The 18,106-nt window shown below is 44.7% G+C and overlaps 1 protein-coding gene across 1 annotated transcript; it reads left to right on the top strand.

Annotated features, from left to right (window-relative positions):
- The first annotated feature begins 1,128 nt into the window (after positions 1-1,128).
- On the top strand, positions 1,129-14,591 carry LOC115189515 (G protein-coupled receptor kinase 5-like). Its single transcript, XM_029748127.1, has 7 exons — positions 1,129-1,242; positions 3,422-3,511; positions 4,068-4,276; positions 8,269-8,406; positions 10,073-10,210; positions 10,875-11,006; positions 14,286-14,591. Exons 2-7 carry the CDS (start codon positions 3,508-3,510, stop codon positions 14,340-14,342), a joined length of 678 nt encoding a protein of 225 aa, XP_029603987.1. The 5' UTR covers positions 1,129-1,242; positions 3,422-3,507; the 3' UTR covers positions 14,343-14,591.
- The last annotated feature ends 3,515 nt before the right edge of the window (positions 14,592-18,106 follow it).

The following is an 18,106-nucleotide window of genomic DNA, read 5'->3' on the forward strand; positions in this document are numbered from 1 at the left end:
GGTGTGTGTGTGGTGTGTGTGTGTGTGTGTGTGTGTGGTGTGTTGCAGACTTAAGACACACACAGCCCTTTATGCAAACAACACACCAATAGGAGGCCACCAGTGCAGACAGGTCAAGGGTCATGGACTGTTCTGGAAGATTCCTTTCTTCTAAATTAGTAGTATCAACTCAATCATAGTCTTTATATGATTAGCTTATTAGATAGATGGTTAGCTGATTAGATGGTTAGCAGATGGTTATCTGGTTAGATGGTTATCTGGTGAGCTGATTAGATGGTGAGCTGATTAGATGGTGAGCTGATTAGATGGTGAGCTGATTAGATGGTGAGCTGATTAGATGGTGAGCTGATTAGCTGGTGAGCTGGTTAGCTGGTGAGCTGGTTAGCTGATTAGATGGTTAGCTGGTTAGCTGATTTAGATTGTTAGCTGATTTAGATGGTTAGCTGATTTAGATGGTTAGCTGGTTAGCTGATTAGATGGTTAGCTGATTAGATGGTTAGCTGATTAGATGGTTAGCTGATTTAGATGGTTAGCTGATTTAGATGGTTAGCTGATAGGGTTAGCTGATGGTAGTGTTAGCTGATCTGATGTTTAGCTGATGGTTAGATGGTTAGCTGGTTAGATGGTTAGCGGATTTAGATGGTTAGCTGATTTAGATGGTTAGCTGATTAGCTGGTTAGCTGATTAGCTGGTTAGCTGGTTAGCTGATTAGATGGTTAGCTGATTAGATGGTTAGCTGATTAGATGGTTAGCTGATTAGATGGTTAGCTGGTTAGCTGATTAGATGGTTAGCTGATTTAGATGGTTAGATGGTTAGAGATGGTTAGATGGTTAGAGATGGTTAGCTGGTTAGCTGATTAGATGTTAGCTGATTAGATGTTAGCTGATTTAGATGGTTAGCTGATTAGATGGTTAGCTGGTTAGCTGATTAGATGTTAGCTGATTAGATGTTAGCTGATTAGATGTTAGCTGATTAGATGTTAGCTGATTAGATGTTAGCTGATTAGATGGTTAGCTGATTAGATGGTTAGCTGATTAGATGGTTAGCTGATTAGATGGTTAGCTGATTAGATGGTTAGCTGGTTAGATGTTAGCTGATTTAGGTGGTTAGCTGTGTTAGTGCTGTGCAGGAACAAAAGCATGCGTGCCCAGAACTGGTGTTGGATAAATAACTCTAACTTTGTGTATTTTTTTTTCTTCTCAGGGACTTAAAACCTGAAAACATTCTTCTAGACGACCGTGGTAAGCTTGAACCACGTCTTGTCACTGACTTAGCTAATTACAAGCCTTGGTACTAGTGTAACAGTGCAGGTTCCGTCCCTCTCTTCGCCCCAACCTGGGCTCGAACCAGGGACCCTCTGCACACATCAACAACTGACACCCACGAAGCATCGTTACCCATCGCGCCACAAAAGCCGCGGCCCTTGCAACGCAAGGGGAAACCCTACTTCAAGTCTCAGAGCGAGTGACGTTACTGATTGAAATGCTATTAGCGCGCACCACCGCTAACTAACTAGCCATTTCACATCGGTTACACTAGCAACTTAAACTAGCTAGCTACAAGCCTTGGCACTAGCAACTTTAGCTAGCTATAAGCCTTGGTACTAGCAACATAAACTAGCTAGCTACAAGCCTTGGTATTAGCAACATAAACTAGCTAGCTATAAGCCTTGGTACTAGCGACTTAAACTAGCTAGCTACAAGCCTTGGTACTAGCGACTTAAACTAGCTAGCTACAAGCCTTGGTACTAGCAACATAAACTAGCTAGCTATAAGCCTTGGTACTAGCAACTTAAACTAGCTAGCTATAAGCCTTGGTACTAGCAACATAAACTAGCTAGCTACATGCCTTGGTACTAGCAACTTAAACTAGCTAGCTACAAGCCTTGGTACTAGCAACTTAAACTAGCTAGCTACAAGCCTTGGTACTAGCAACTTAAACTAGCTAACTACAAGCCTTGGTACTAGCAACATAAACTAGCTAGCTATAAGCCTTGGTACTAGCAACTTAAACTAGCTAGCTACAAGCCTTGGCACTAGCAACTTTAGCTAGCTATAAGCCTTGGTACTAGCAACTTAAACTAGCTAGCTACAAGCCTTGGTACTAGCAACTTTAGCTAGCTACAAGCCTTGGTACTAGCAACATAAACTAGCTAGCTACAAGCCTTGGTACTAGCAACTTAAACTAGCTAGCTACAAGCCTTGGTACTAGCAACTTAAACTAGCTAGCTACAAGCCTTGGTACTAGCAACTTAAACTAGCTAACTACAAGCCTTGGTACTAGCAACATAAACTAGCTAGCTATAAGCCTTGGTACTAGCAACTTAAACTAGCTAGCTACAAGCCTTGGCACTAGCAACTTTAGCTAGCTATAAGCCTTGGTACTAGCAACTTAAAGTAGCTAGCTACAAGCCTTGGTACTAGCAACTTAAACTAGCTAGCTACAAGCCTTGGTACTAGCAACATAAACTAGCTAGCTACAAGCCTTGGTACTAGCAACTTAAACTAGCTAGCTATAAGCCTTGGTACTAGCAACTTAAACTAGCTAGCTACAAGCCTTGGCACTAGCAACTTTAGCTAGCTACAAGCCTTGGTACTAGCAACTTTAGCTAGCTACAAGCCTTGGTGGTAGCAACTTTAGCTAGCTACAAGCCTTGGTACTAGCAACATAAACTAGCTAGCTACAAGCCTTGGTACTAGCGACATAAACTAGCTAGCTACAAGCCTTGGTACTAGCGACATAAACTAGCTAGCTACAAGCCTTGGTACTAGCGACATAAACTAGCTAGCTACAAGCCTTGGTACTAGCAACATAAACTAGCAAGCTACAAGCCTTGGTACTAGCAACATAAACTAGCTAGCTACAAGCCTTGGTACTAGCAACATAAACTAGCTAGCTACAAGCCTTGGTACTAGCAACTTAAACTAGCTAGCTACAAGCCTTGGTACGAGCAACTTAAACTAGCTAGCTACAAGCCTTGGTACTAGCAACTTAAACTAGCTAGCTATAAGCCTTGGTACTAGCAACTTAAACTAGCTAGCTATAAGCCTTGGTACTAGCAACTTAAACTAGCTAGCTATAAGCCTTGGTACTAGCAACATAAACTAGCTAGCTACAAGCCTTGGTACTAGCAACATAAACTAGCTAGCTACAAGCCTTGGTACTAGCAACATAAACTAGCTAGCTACAAGCCTTGGCACTAGCAACTTAAACTAGCTAGCTAGAAGCCTTGGCACTAGCAACTTAAACTAGCTATAAGCCTTGGTACTAGCAACATAAACTAGCTAGCTACAAGCCTTGGTACTAGCAACATAAACTAGCTAGCTACACTGTTATTCTCCATACCCGTAGTGATATTCATAAACATTATTATTACACTTTTCTTCATGTTCATAAACATGTTATTCATGTTCTCTCCAGGACACATCCGTATCTCTGACCTGGGACTAGCCGTCCAGATTCCCGACTCAGAGACGATACGAGGGAGAGTGGGCACCGTAGGATACATGGGTACATCCTACCTCTCTCTTCCTATCTCCTTGATTCCTCCTCTTCATCTCTCTCTCTCTCTACATACATGGGTACATCCTACCTCCCTCTTCTCATCCCCCTCTCCATCTCTTTTTAACCCTGTCCCTCTCTCTCCTAGACCTGGAGGTGCCTAGACATAATCTATCCCCTCTCTATGCCCTGTCTCCCCTTACTCTCTCTCTCTCTCGCTCTCTCTAGCTCTCTCTAGCTCTCTAGCTCTCTAGCTCTCTCTAGCTCTCTCTCTATCCCTCTCTATCCCTCTCTATCCCTCTCTATCCCTCTCTCAGCTCTCTCTCTATCCCTCTCTATCCCTCTCTATCCCTCTCTATCCCTCTCTATCCCTCTCTATCCCTCTCTATCCCTCTCTAGCTCTCTCTAGCTCTCTCTTAGCTCTCTCTCTCTATCCCTCTCATCCCTCTCCATCAGCTCCTGAGGTTATACAGAATGAGGCCTACTCCTTCAGTCCTGACTATTGTTTTAAACAATATTTCTATCTTTCATCTCTCTCATCTGTCTCTCCCTCTCACTCCGTCAGCCCCAGAGGTGATCCAGAATGAGGCCTACTCCTTCAGTCCTGACTGGTGGGGTCTGGGCTGTCTGGTGTTTGAGATGATCCAGGGTCAGTCACCCTTCCGGCGGCGTAAAGAACGAGTGAAGAGAGAAGAGGTGGACAGACGAGTGCGAGAAGACCCAGAGGAATACTCTGACAAGTTCTCTGAGGAGGCCAAGGATATCTGCAGACAGGTGGGAGAGAGGGAGTGATGGATGGCGTGTTTAAAGAACACACACACACACACACACACACACACACACACAGTTAGCTATTCCTCTGCCGGGGTTAGGGATAAAGTGAGGTCACACGGGGTGTGTGTGTGGCTCTGTGTGTGTGTGTGTGTGTGTGTGTGTGGCTCTGTGTGTGTGTGTGTGTGTGTGTGTGTGTTCTGTGAGCAGGTGTGTGTGTGTGTGTGTGTGTGTGGTCAACATCTCTTCTCTACTGTGTTATCCATGGTGGTTGAGCAGCGGTCATGTTTCAGACCGGTCCACCAGAGTTAATATTTGCTTCATCCATGAATGAGCATTTGGAGCACTAGTGTGAACCCTGTCTGTGTGGTTCTCCACAAATACAATATCTTCTTTCTTCCTCTTTCTTCTTCCTCTTCTTTCTTACATTTACATTACATTTAAGTCATTTAGCAGACGCTCTTATCCAGAGCGACTTACAAATTGATGCATTCACCTTAAGATATCCAGTGGACAACCACTTTACAATAGTACATCTATATCTTTTAGGGGGGGGGGGGGTTAGGAGGATCACTTTATCCTATCGCAGGTATTCCTTAAAGAGGTGGGGTTTCAGGTGTCTCCCTGGAAGGTGGTGATTGACTCCGCTGTCCTGGCGTCGTGAGGGAGCTTGTTCCACCATTGGGGTGCCAGAGCGGCGAACAGTTTTGACTGGGCTGAGCGGGAACCGTGCTTCCTCAGAGGTAGGGAGGCGAGCAGGCCAGAGGTGGATGAACGCAGTGCCCTTGTTTGGGTGTAGGGCCTGATCAGAGCCTGAAGGTATGGAGGTGCCGTTCCCCTCACAGCTCCGTAGGCAAGGACCATGGACTTGTAGCGGATGCGAGCTTCAACTGGAAGCCAGTGGAGAGAGCGGAGGAGCGGGGTGACGTGAGGAACTTGGGAAGGTTGAACACCAGACGGGCTGCGGCGTTCTGGATGAGTTGTAGGGGTTTAATGGCACAGGCAGGAAGCCCAGCCAACAGCGAGTTGCAGTAATCCAGACGGGAGATGACAAGTGCCTGGATTAGGACCTGCGCCGCTTCCTGTGTGAGGCAGGGTCGTACTCTGCGAATGTTGTAGAGCATGAACCTACAGGATCGGGTCACCGCCTTGATGTTAGTGGAGAACGACAGGGGTGTTGTCCAGGGTCACGCCAAGGTTCTTAGCACTCTGGGAGGAGGACACAAGGGAGTTGTCAACCGTGATGGCGAGATCATGGAACGGGGCAGTCCTTCCCCGGGAGGAAGAGCAGCTCCGTCTTGCCGAGGTTCAGCTTGAGGTGGTGATCCGTCATCCACACTGATATGTCTGCCAGACATGCAGAGATGCGATTCGCCACCTGGTTATCAGAAGGGGGAAAGGAGAAGATTAATTGTGTGTCGTCTGCGTAGCAATGATAGGAGAGACCGTGTGAGGATATGACAGAGCCAAGTGACTTGGTGTATAGCGAGAATAGGAGAGGGCCTAGAACAGAGCCCCTGGGGGACACCAGTGGTGAGAGCACGTGGTGCGGAGACAGATTCTCGCCACGCCACCTGGTAGGAGCGACCTGTCAGGTAGGACGCAATCCAAGCGTGGGCCGCGCCGGAGATTCTTTCTCTCCTTCTTTCTTCTTCTCTGCATTGGACTCTACTCGGAGAGAGGAGGGGATGAGGGAGGTAAAGGAGAGAGGGTGAAGGACTGTTCCAGTGAGCGACACAGGCCTCTGGGGGGGATTCCTCTGTTCCGGTGAGAGACACAGGCCTCTGGGGGGGAGTCCTCTGTTCCGGTGAGAGACACAGGCCTCTGGGGGGGATTCCTCTGTTCCGGTGAGAGACACAGGCCTCTGGGGGGGATTCCTCTGTTCCGGTGAGAGACACAGGCCTCTGGGGGGGAGTCCTCTGTTCCAGTGAGAGACACAGGCCTCTGGGGGGGATTCCTCTGTTCCGGTGAGAGACACAGGCCTCTGGGGGGGATTCCTCTGTTCCGGTGAGAGACACAGGCCTCTGGGGGGGAGTCCTCTGTTCCATCCATATGGAAGGGATGATGCTGTTTGTATGTGGCTGCTATGGAAGGGATGATGCTGTTTGTATGTGGCTGATATGGAAGGGATGATGCTGTTTGTATGTGGCTGCTATGGAAGGGATGATGCTGTTTGTATGTGGCTGCTATGGAAGGGATGATGCTGTTTGTATGTGGCTGCTATGGAAGGGATGATGCTGTTTATGTGGCTGCTATGGAAGGGATGATGCTGTTTGTATGTGGTTGCTATGGAAGGGATGATGCTGTTTGTATGTGGCTGCTATGGAAGGGATGATGCTGTTTGTATGTGGCTGCTATGGAAGGGATGATGCTGTTTGTATGTGGCTGCTATGGAAGGGATGATGCTGTTTGTATGTGGCTGCTATGGAAGGGATGATGCTGTTTGTATGTGGCTGCTATGGAAGGGATGATGCTGTTTGTATGTGGCTGCTATGGAAGGATGATGCTGTTTGTATGTGGTTGCTATGGAAGGGATGATGCTGTTTGTATGTGGCTGCTATGGAAGGGATGATGCTGTTTGTATGTGGCTGCTATGGAAGGGATGATGCTGTTTGTATGTGGTTGCTATGGAAGGGATGATGCTGTTTGTATGTGGCTGCTATGGAAGGGATGATGCTATTTGTATGTGGCTGCTATGGAAGGGATCATGCTGTTTGTATGTGGCTGCTATGGAAGTGATCATGCTGTTTGTATGTGGCTGCTATGGAAGTGATCATGCTGTTTGTATGTGGCTGCTATGGAAGTGATCATGCTGTTTGAATGTGGCTGCTATGGAAGTGATCATGCTGTTTGTATGTGGCTGCTATGGAAGTGATCATGCTGTTTGTATGTGGCTGCTATGGAAGTGATCATGCTGTTTGTATGTGGCTGCTATGAAAAAGTGAACTGTGTTTGCGTGTGATCAGGGGTGTATTCATTCAGTCGATTCGCTTGAAAAATGTTTATTAAATGGAAGCAAACGGGGATTAACATAACTGAATTTATCCAATAGACACTAGCTCACCATTCACATTACATGGGGGATGTTTAAACAATGCTCTAGAACTGAATGTGTAGAATCAGAACTATATTACACATGGGGGATATTTAAACAATGCTCTAGAACTGAATGTGTAGAATCAGAACTATATTACACATGGGGGATATTTAAACAATGCTCTAGAACTGAATGTGTAGAATCAGAACTATATTACACATGGGGGATATTTAAACAATGCTCTAGAACTGAATGTGTAGAATCAGAACTATATTACACATGGGGGATATTTAAACAATGCTCTAGAACTGAATGTAGAATCAGAACAATATTACACATGGGGGATGTTTAAACAATGCTCTAGAACTGAATGTGTAGAATCAGAACAATATTACACATGGGGGATATTTAAACAATGCTCTAGAACTGATTGTGTAGAATCAGAACAATATTACACATGGGGGATATTTAAACAATGCTCTAGAACTGAATGTAGAATCAGAACTATATTACACATGGGGGATGTTTAAACAATGCTCTAGAACTGAATGTGTAGAATCAGAACAATATTACACATGGGGGATATTTAAACAATGCTCTAGAACTGATTGTGTAGAATCAGAACAATATTACACATGGGGGATATTTAAACAATGCTCTAGAACTGAATGTAGAATCAGAACTATATTACACATGGGGGATATTTAAACAATGCTCTAGAACTGAATGTGTAGAATCAGAACAATATTACACATGGGGGATGTTTAAACAATGCTCTAGAACTGAATGTAGAATCAGAACTATATTACACATGGGGGATATTTAAACAATGCTCTAGAACTGAATGTGTACAATCAGAACAATATTACACATTCTAAAAGTTGTCGGAACTCTTTTAAGTACCTGACTGTGCCTCACACAACTCTTCTAGAACCCTGTGTCACTTCCTGTTCCTCAGCTGCTGGCTAAAGACCCCAAAGCCCGTCTGGGCTGCCAGGGGCGGGGCGGTGTGGAGGTGAAAGCTCACATCATCTTCAAGAACATCAACTTCAAACGCCTCGAGGCAGGAATTCTGGAACCCCCCTTCAGTCCTGATGTAAGAACACACACACACACACACACACACACACACACACACACACACACACACACCACACACACACACACACACACACTGTATAACCACACACCACACACACACACACACACACACACACACACACACACACTGTATAACACACACACACACACACACACACACACACACTGTATAACACACACACACACACACACACACACACACACTGTATAACACACACACACACACTGTATAACACACACACACACACACACACACACTGTATAACACACACTGTATAACACACACACACACACTAGACCTCCCCTTCAGTCCTGATGTAAGAACACACACACACTGTATAACACACACTGTATAACACACACACACACACTAGACCTCCCCTTCAGTCCTGATGTAAGAACACACACTGTATCACACACACACACACACACACACACACACACACACTGTATAACACACACACACACTGTATAACACACACACACACACACACACACACACACACACACACACACACACACACTGTATAATACACACACACACACACACACTGTATAACACACACTGTATAACACACACACACTAGACCTCCCCTTCAGTCCTGATGTAAGAACACACACACACACACACACACACTGTATAACACACACACACACACACACACACACACACTGTATAACACACACACACACACACACACACACACTGGGCCTCCCCTTCAGCCTGGATGTAAGGACACACACGGTGGTGTAAAAATACTTTAAAGTACTACATAAGTAGTTTTTGGGGGTATCTGTACTTTACTTTACTATTTATATTGTCGACAACTTTTACTTCACTACATTCCTAAAGAAAATACTGTACTTTTCACTCCTTACATTTTTCCGTGACACCCAAAGGTACTTGTTATATTTGGAATGCTTAGCAGGACAGGAACATGGTCCAATTCACACACTTATCATCTCTACTGCCTCTGATCTGGAGGACTCACTGAACAGAGAACATCTCTACTGCCTCTGATCTGGAGGACTCACTGAACAGAGAACATCTCTACTGCCTCTGATCTGGAGGACTCACTAAACACACATGCTTCGTTTGTAAATGATGTCTTGGAGTGTTGGAATGTGCTCTTGGCTGTCTAAAAAAATGTACTACAAAGTAAATTGTAAATTGTGTTGCTAAATATCAGGAATTTGATGTGTAGCTTTTACTTTTTCCACGACTGTACTTAAGTACTTTTAAAATCTGATACTTTTAGACTTTTAATCAAGTAGTATGTTACTGGGTAACTTTCACTTTTACTGGAGTCATTTTATATTAAGGTATCTGTTACTTTTATTCAAGTATGACAATTGAGTACTTTTTCCATCACTGGACACACGCACATGAACAAACTATCTTTCTCCCTCTCTCCCTCTCTCTCTCTCGCCCTCTCTCTCTCGCCCTCTCTCTCTCTCTCTCGCCCTCTCTCTCTCTCTCTCTCGCCCTCTCTCTCTCTCTCTCGCCCTCTCTCTCTCGCCCTCTCTCGCCCTCTCTCTCTCTCTCGCCCCTCTCTCTCTCTCTCTCTCTCGCCCTCTCTCTCTCTCGCCCTCTCGCTCGCCCTCTCGCTCGCCCTCTCTCCCTCTCTCTCTCCCTCCCCTCCCTCCCTCCCTCCCTCCAGCCGCGGGCGGTATACTGTAAAGATGTCCTGGATATAGAACAGTTCTCTACAGTGAAGGGAGTCAACCTGGACCCCACAGACGATGACTTCTACCACAAGTTTGTTACAGGAAGTGTCTCCATCCCCTGGCAGAACGAGGTACTGCACCCTACTGTGTGTGTGTGTGTGTGTGTGTGTGTGTGTGTGTGTGTAGGTCGCCATCCCCTGGCAGCAGAATGTACTGCACACTACCTGTCTGGTGAAAATGATGTCATCGTTTAGAACAGGGGGGAGACAGTCTTGTCTGTAAAGGGGCCGGTGCAGGTTTTTGCTCCAGTCCATTCAGTGACACACCTCATTCAATCTAACACTATACAGCTGGTAGTTCATGTACATGTGACCCTTTGCCTTTCAGATGACAGGCATGCTTCAACACATGTCTGTTTTCAAGGGATAGATATTGATCCATGTAATGAAAACTATTACCCCTCTCTCTTTCTCTGTCTTTCTCTGTCTCTCTCTCTCTCTCTCTCTCTCTCTCTCTCTCTCTCTCTCTCTCTCTCTCTCTGTGTCTCTCTCTCTCTGTGACTCTTTCTGTCTCTCTCTCTGTGACTCTTTCTGTCTCTCTCTGTGACTCTTTCTGTCTCTCTCTGTGACTCTTTCTGTCTCTCTCTGTGACTCTGTCTCTCTCTGTGACTCTTTCTGTCTCTCTCTCTGTGTCTCTTTCTCTCTCTCTCTGTGTGTCTCTTTCTGTCTCTCTCTCTGTGTCTCTCTAGTGTTTTAAGGAGATCAGTGTTTTATACGGTGTTAATATTCTCTTTAGATGATTGAGATGGAGTGTTTTAAGGAGATCAATGTTTATGAGACCGACGGCCTGCTGTGTTCAGATCTGGATGTGAACAGACCCAACCCACCACCAAAGAGAGGATTCTTCTACAGGCTGTTCAGACGAGAGGCAAGTGCTGCTAGCTCTCCTCCTCCCCCCGCCCCCCCCGTGAGAGGTGGGGGGGGTTAAGGTACTTCCCTCTCTCTCCATCTTTCTTTTCTTCTTCTTTACCTCTGACTTTCTTCTCTGGGTGAAGGTTCTCTCTGGGTGAAGGTTCTCTCTGGGTGAAGGTTCTCTCTGGGTGAAGGATCTCTCTGGGTGAAGGTTCTCTCTGGGTGAAGGTTCTCTCTGGGTGAAGGTTCTCTCTGGGTGAAGGATCTCTCTGGGTGAAGGTTCTCTCTGGGTGAAGGTTCTCTCTGGGTGAAGGTTCTCTCTGGGTGAAGGTTCTCTCTGGGTGAAGGTTCTCTCTGGGTGAAGGATCTCTCTGGGTGAAGGATCTCTCTGGGTGAAGGATCTCTCTGGGTGAAGGATCTCTCTGGGTGAAGGTTCTCTCTGGGTGAAGGATCTCTCTGGGTGAAGGATCTCTCTGGGTGAAGGATCTCTCTGGGTGAAGGTTCTCTCTGGGTGAAGGTTCTCTCTGGGTGAAGGTTCTCTCTGGGTGAAGGTTCTCTCTGCTTGTGTTTCTTCTCTGGGTGAAGGTTCTCTCTGGGTGAAGGATCTCTCTGGGTGAAGGATCTCTCTGGGTGAAGGATCTCTCTGGGTGAAGGATCTCTCTGGGTGAAGGATCTCTCTGGGTGAAGGATCTCTCTGCTTGTGTTTCTTCTCTGGGTGAAGGATCTCTCTGGGTGAAGGATCTCTCTGGGTGAAGGTTCTCTCTGGGTGAAGGATCTCTCTGCTTGTGTTTCTTCTCTGGGTGAAGGTTCTCTCTGGGTGAAGGTTCTCTCTGGGTGAAGGTTCTCTCTGCTTGTGTTTCTTCTCTGGGTGAAGGTTCTCTCTGGGTGAAGGTTCTCTCTGGGTGAAGGTTCTCTCTGGGTGAAGGTTCTCTCTGGGTGAAGGTTCTCTCTGGGTGAAGGTTCTCTCTGCTTGTGTTTCTTCTCTGGGTGAAGGTTCTCTCTGGGTGAAGGTTCTCTCTGGGTGAAGGTTCTCTCTGGGTGAAGGTTCTCTCTGCTTGTGTTTCTTCTCTGGGTGAAGGTTCTCTCTGGGTGAAGGTTCTCTCTGGGTGAAGGTTCTCTCTGGGTGAAGGATCTCTCTGGGTGAAGGATCTCTCTGGGTGAAGGTTCTCTCTGGGTGAAGGATCTCTCTGGGTGAAGGATCTCTCTGGGTGAAGGTTCTCTCTGGGTGAAGGATCTCTCTGCTTGTGTTTCTTCTCTGGGTGAAGGTTCTCTCTGGGTGAAGGATCTCTCTGGGTGAAGGATCTCTCTGCTTGTGTTTCTTCTCTGAGCGAAGGATCTCTCTGGGTGAAGGTTCTCTCTGCTTGTGTTTCTTCTCTGGGTGAAGGATCTCTCTGCTTGTGTTTCTTCTCTGGGTGAAGGGTCTCTCTGCTTGTGTTTCTTCTCTGGGTGAAGGATCTCTCTGCTTGTGTTTCTTCTCTGGGTGAAGGATCTCTCTGCTTGTGTTTCTTCTCTGGGTGAAGGATCTCTCTGCTTGTGTTTCTTCTCTGGGTGAAGGATCTCTCTGCTTGTGTTTCTTCTCTGGGTGAAGGATCTCTCTGCTTGTGTTTCTTCTCTGGGTGAAGGATCTCTCTGCTTGTGTTTCTTCTCTGGGTGAAGGATCTCTCTGCTTGTGTTTCTTCTCTGGGTGAAGGATCTCTCTGCTTGTGTTTCTTCTCTGGGTGTGAAGGATCTCTCTGCTTGTGTTTTCTTCTCTGGGTGAAGGATCTCTCTGCTGTGTTTCTTCTCTGGGTGAAGGTATCTCTCTGCTTGTGTTTCTTCTCTGGGTGAAGGATCTCTGCTTGTGTTTCTCTCTGGAGTAAGGATCTCTCTGCTTGTGTTTCTTCTCTGGGTGAAGGATCTCTCTGCTTGTGTTTCTTCTCTGGGTGAAGGATCTCTCTGCTTGTGTTTCTTCTCTGGGTGAAGGATCTCTCTGCTTGTGTTTCTTCTCTGGGGTGAAGGATCTCTCTGCTTGTGTTTCTTCTCTGGGTGAAGGATCTCTCTGCTTGTGTTTCTTCCTCTGGGTGAAGGATCTCTCTGCTTGTGTTTCTTCTCGGGTGAAAGGATCTCTTCTGCCCTTGTGTTTCCTTCTCGGGTGAAGGATCTCTCTGCTTGTGTTTCTTCTCTGGGTGAAGGATCTCTCTGCTTGTGTTTGCTCCTCCTGGGTGAAGGATCTCTCTGGTCTTGTGTTTCTTCTCTGGGGGAAGGATCTCTCTGCTTGTGTTTCTTCTCTGGGCGAAGGATCTCTCCTGCTGTGTTTCTTCTCTGGGCGAAGGTTCTCTCTGCTGTGTTTCTTCTCTGGGCGAAGGATCTCTCTGCTTGTGTTTCTTCTCTGGGTGAAGGTTCTCTCTGCTTGTGTTTCTTCTCTGGGTGAAGGATCTCTCTGTTTTGGTTTTTGGTGTCATCTTCCCAGGTTAAAGAGTGTTGTTTTACCCCAGTCAGTTGGTACAGCAGGAAGTCCAGTTGGTAAGGGCTAACTAAGTGTTGAGTCTGTGTGACTACGTCTCTGTATTGGGCCGTTTAACTACATGTGTAGCCTAACTGACCCAGAATCAGTTCTTAATGGCAGCAGCAGGTACCATAGTGCTTTAGAGCGTTGGGCAAGTAACCGAATGTTTGTTGGTTCGAATCCCTGAGCCGACTAGGTGAAAAATCAGTCTACGTGCCCATGAGCAAGACACTTAACCCTAAATGCTCCTGTAAGTCTCTCTGATAAGAGCGTCCGCTAAATGACTTGAATGTAAATAATGGCTGAAAGATTATACATCACACCTACGGCTGATCTAGGGTCAGTTATTAATGGTCTCATAGAACCTGTTTTTAAATGTAGTAAAAAGTTACGTTACAGCCTTGTGCTAACATTTTTTTTTTTTAAATGATCTTCATCAATCTACACACAATACCCCATAATGACATCACAATACCCCATAATGACATCACAATACCCCATAATGACATCACAATACCCCATAATGACATCACAATACCCCATAATGACATCACAATACCCCATAATGACATCACAATACCCCATAATGACATCACAATACCCCATAATGACATCACAATACCCCATAATGACAAAGCGAAAACAGGTTTTTAGAAATTGTTGCAAATGTATATATGTAAAAATAAAAAACTGATATCACATTTACATAGCAAAGGGTCTGAATACTTATGTAGATAAGGTATTTCTGTTTTTTAAAAGATGAAGAGCCCATTGATCCTATGTAACGGCTTATTTAACAACTGTTCCCAGGTCTGTTTAAAGAGTGGCTACGAAGACGAAGAGCACGAGGAGCCTTCCCGACTTTAAACCACTCCCTCTCCTCCTCCTTCCTTCTTCAGCCTCCGGAGCGGCGAATGTTAGGAACTCCATGAATGTTAAACCTGTATTTATCACATGTATTAAAAGTGTATTATAATAATTAAAGAAAAACATATGAGTTTAAAGATTTTGTACATTTGTACTTGAATTGTGTCTAGATGTATATTTTCACTAAAGGTTGTATTGTATAAAAGCCATATTAACTACCACTTGAATACATACATCATTTTTTTTCAACGTTTTGTTTGTTTGTTGGTTTTTACGTGTTTTGTTTATTAGTTTTTTTGGAACGAGTGTAAAATGTATATTAATAAGGATCTTGTTCTTTTTAATTTTTTTTTAAAGAAGCACAGGCTACATCCCAAATGGCAGCCTATTCCCCTATATAGTCCACTACTGTTACCTATGGCCTATGGGTCCTGGTCAGAAGTAGTGCACTGTGTAGGGAAAAGGGTACTATTTGGGACTGAACCATTGTATCAGTAGTCTTTTTATTCATTTTCTCGATGGAGCCTTTGTTTGTATGTACAGTATGTCTGCGTTTCAAAATGGCGCCCTATTCCCTGCATAATATAGTGCACTATATAGGGAATAGGGCTCTGGTCACTAGTAGTTCACTATATAGGGAATAGGGCCCTGGTCTAATGTAGTGCACTATATAGGGAATAGGGCCCTGGTCTAATGTAGTGCACTATATAGGGAATAGGGCCCTGGTCTAAAGTAGTTCACTATATAGGGAATAGGGCCCTGGTCTAATGTAGTGCACTATATAGGGAATAGGGCTCTGGTCACTAGTAGTTCACTATATAGGGAATAGGGCTCTGGTCTAATGTAGTGCACTATATAGGGAATAGGGCTCTGGTCTAATGTAGTGAACTATATAGGAAATAAGGTGTCATTTAGGATACATCTTATGTTGGTCTTTTCTGTTCTTTTGGCCAACGTCCAGTATTACCGTATCACATATCCCCTGTTCCAAATCAACCCCTAGCCCCATACGCTCTACGCTATACACCCTAGCCCCTAGACTAAAACATCCCCCTAGTTCTTACACCCTAAGAAGCCCCCAGCCCGTAGCTAGACTCTATGCCAGGGTTCTCCAACTGGTGGCCAACGGGCTGAATTTGGCCAGCGGGTGATTTTATTTGGCCCCCCAATTTATATATATATATAATATATATTTATATATAATTATTTTTTAATTGTTGGACATAAGATTGTAAAAACACCAGCAAATCAGCTCCAAGTTATTAACATTTTGGAAATCTGTTCCAAGATATTCCCATCTATAATAGAGAGATACAGGTATGTGATCGTGTGCAAATGTAAATGTAAGGTTTTAAATAATTATGTTTTAGTCAAATATATCAGTTTGGGCTTCTTGCGGTCATTTTGCAGTCTACAAATAATTTGTTCCGTCTGAGTCTAGTGAATGACCCTTGACCTCTATGCACTGGGTCCATGTGAAGATCTGAGAGGATTGGACAGCAGAACAGATGTTAACTCTGTATGCATGTCTCAAAATAACTTCCTTAAACTTAAAACTTCCCTAAGACTACGGAAAATGTAGTCACCCACTTCCAGAAAAGCACAGATAAGCAGTTAACATGGAATGGTCAAGTGTTCTGGCAGAGGGGTGGGGGAGGGGAAGAGAGATGCCTTGATTTAACTTGTGTCCTTGCCTTAAGCTACGGTGGTGATGAGGATGATTTACAAACCGAAATATAAAAGTTATATAATGTCACAGAACCGGACGTTTGTAACTCAGACTGGCTTCATTTTGAAGACAAAAGTACTTCCATATAATCAACAAAAACCATGTCGAATAGGTTAAATTAGACTAATTACTGGCATTGAGATGGGATATCCATGGCAAATGACCTACAGTTTAATCATAATGATATCTCTGCCTAGTGACCAGAGCTCTATTCCCTATATAGTGAACTACTAGTGACCAGGGCCCTATTCCCTATATAGTGAACTACTAGTGACCAGGGCCCTATTCCCTATATAGTGAGCTACTAGTGACCAGAGCCCTATTCCCTATATAGTGAACTACTAGTGACCAGGGCCCTATTCCCTATATAGTGAACTACTAGTGACCAGGGCCCTATTCCCTATATAGTGAACTACTTTAGACCAGAGCCCTATTCCCTATATAGTGAACTACTAGTGACCAGAGCCCTATTCCCTATATAGTGAACTACTTTAGACCAGAGCCCTATTCCCTATATAGTGAACTACTAGTGACCAGGGCCCTATTCCCTATATAGTGAACTACTAGTGACCAGAGCCCTATTCCCTATATAGTGAACTACTTTAGACCAGAGCCCTATTCCCTATATAGTGAACTACTAGTGACCAGGTCCCTATTCCCTATATAGTGAACTACTAGTGACCAGAGCCCTATTCCCTATATAGTGAACTACTAGTGACCAGAGCCCTATTCCCTATATAGTGAACTACTAGTGACCAGGGCCCTATTCCCTATATAGTGCACTACTAGTGACCAGAGCCCTATTCCCTATATAGTGCACTACTAGTGACCAGAGCCCTATTCCCTATATAGTGAACTACTAGTGACCAGAGCCCTATTCCCTATATAGTGAACTACTTTAGACCAGAGCCCTATTCCCTATATAGTGAACTACTAGTGACCAGAGCCCTATTCCCTATTTAGTGCACTACTAGTGACCAGAGCCCTATTCCCTATATAGTGAACTACTTTAGACCAGAGCCCTATTCCCTATATAGTGAACTACTAGTGACCAGAGCCCTATTCCCTATATAGTGAACTACTAGTGACCAGAGCCCTATTCCCTATTTAGTGCACTACTATAGACCAGGCCTCATGTCAAAAGTAGTGCCAGGAGAGAGACTTGAATGAGGATTTGATCACGTCTCACTACACCATGGAGTCTTTTCCATAGGAATGAATTGAGACAAGCGTTTTCGGCCATTTTGTTTCGTTTGTTTTTCTTTGTCATTCAGGCGACCATATTATTTACCAACCGTCCAACCAATGTAACCCCCTTTCACTTTTTTTAATGCTGTGAAAATGTTGAGATGGATCTTTTTGCTGTTTGCTGTACATACTGTACTGTATTCATGTCCTTTACAGAAACACCCAGCCTCCCAGAATGACCTTTCATTCTGTTTAACCATTGGAGGGGTGAATCTTAGAATCTTATGACTTAGTCCTCTATTCCGGAATTCCCTGCCCTTTATGACGTCATTGATTTGAATCTATTAGAATGTTGAACAGAACAGAATGTACTGTTGACATTCCTGAAAGGGTTCAAGGAATTCCATTCTACATTGTTTCACACAAATGACTGCAGTTAATCATTTTCAATATCATCAATCAAACGAATTTATAATACACCACACAAGTCTTCTGAAGAAGCCTCTAGAACTTCTCTGTTAGAAAACAACGTTACGTTTCTCACACACACAGACTTGTAGTGGCTCAGCTCTAATCAGCCTGGTATTTGACATGGGGAAAGAGAACTGTGAGTATTCACAGAGATCTGGTTATCCCATGACATTCTATTCTAGAATGAGGAACATTATACAGTGCAGTACATAGGTAGCTCTGGCTGTTGGCTTCTTGTTGTCTTTTTCTAGAATTGATATTTCTTTGCTTCCAGACGCATCACCAAGCTCACCTCACCTGTCAGTCAGTGTAGAAACACTCTGCCTCAAAAACCATGTAAATTATGTACTTCAAAACTTGTAAGCGCTTTGATATC

The sequence above is a fragment of the Salmo trutta genome, unplaced genomic scaffold (genome assembly GCF_901001165.1).
Source record: "Salmo trutta unplaced genomic scaffold, fSalTru1.1, whole genome shotgun sequence".
Taxonomy (NCBI): domain Eukaryota; kingdom Metazoa; phylum Chordata; class Actinopteri; order Salmoniformes; family Salmonidae; genus Salmo; species Salmo trutta.

Coding starts and splice junctions, on each gene's coding strand:
- LOC115189515 (XM_029748127.1), top strand. Junction 4,277..8,268: donor CCAAGGATATCTGCAGACAG/GTGGGAGAGAGG, acceptor CCTGTTCCTCAG/CTGCTGGCTAAAGACCCCAA. Junction 8,407..10,072: donor AACCCCCCTTCAGTCCTGAT/GTAAGAACACAC, acceptor CCCTCCCTCCAG/CCGCGGGCGGTATACTGTAA.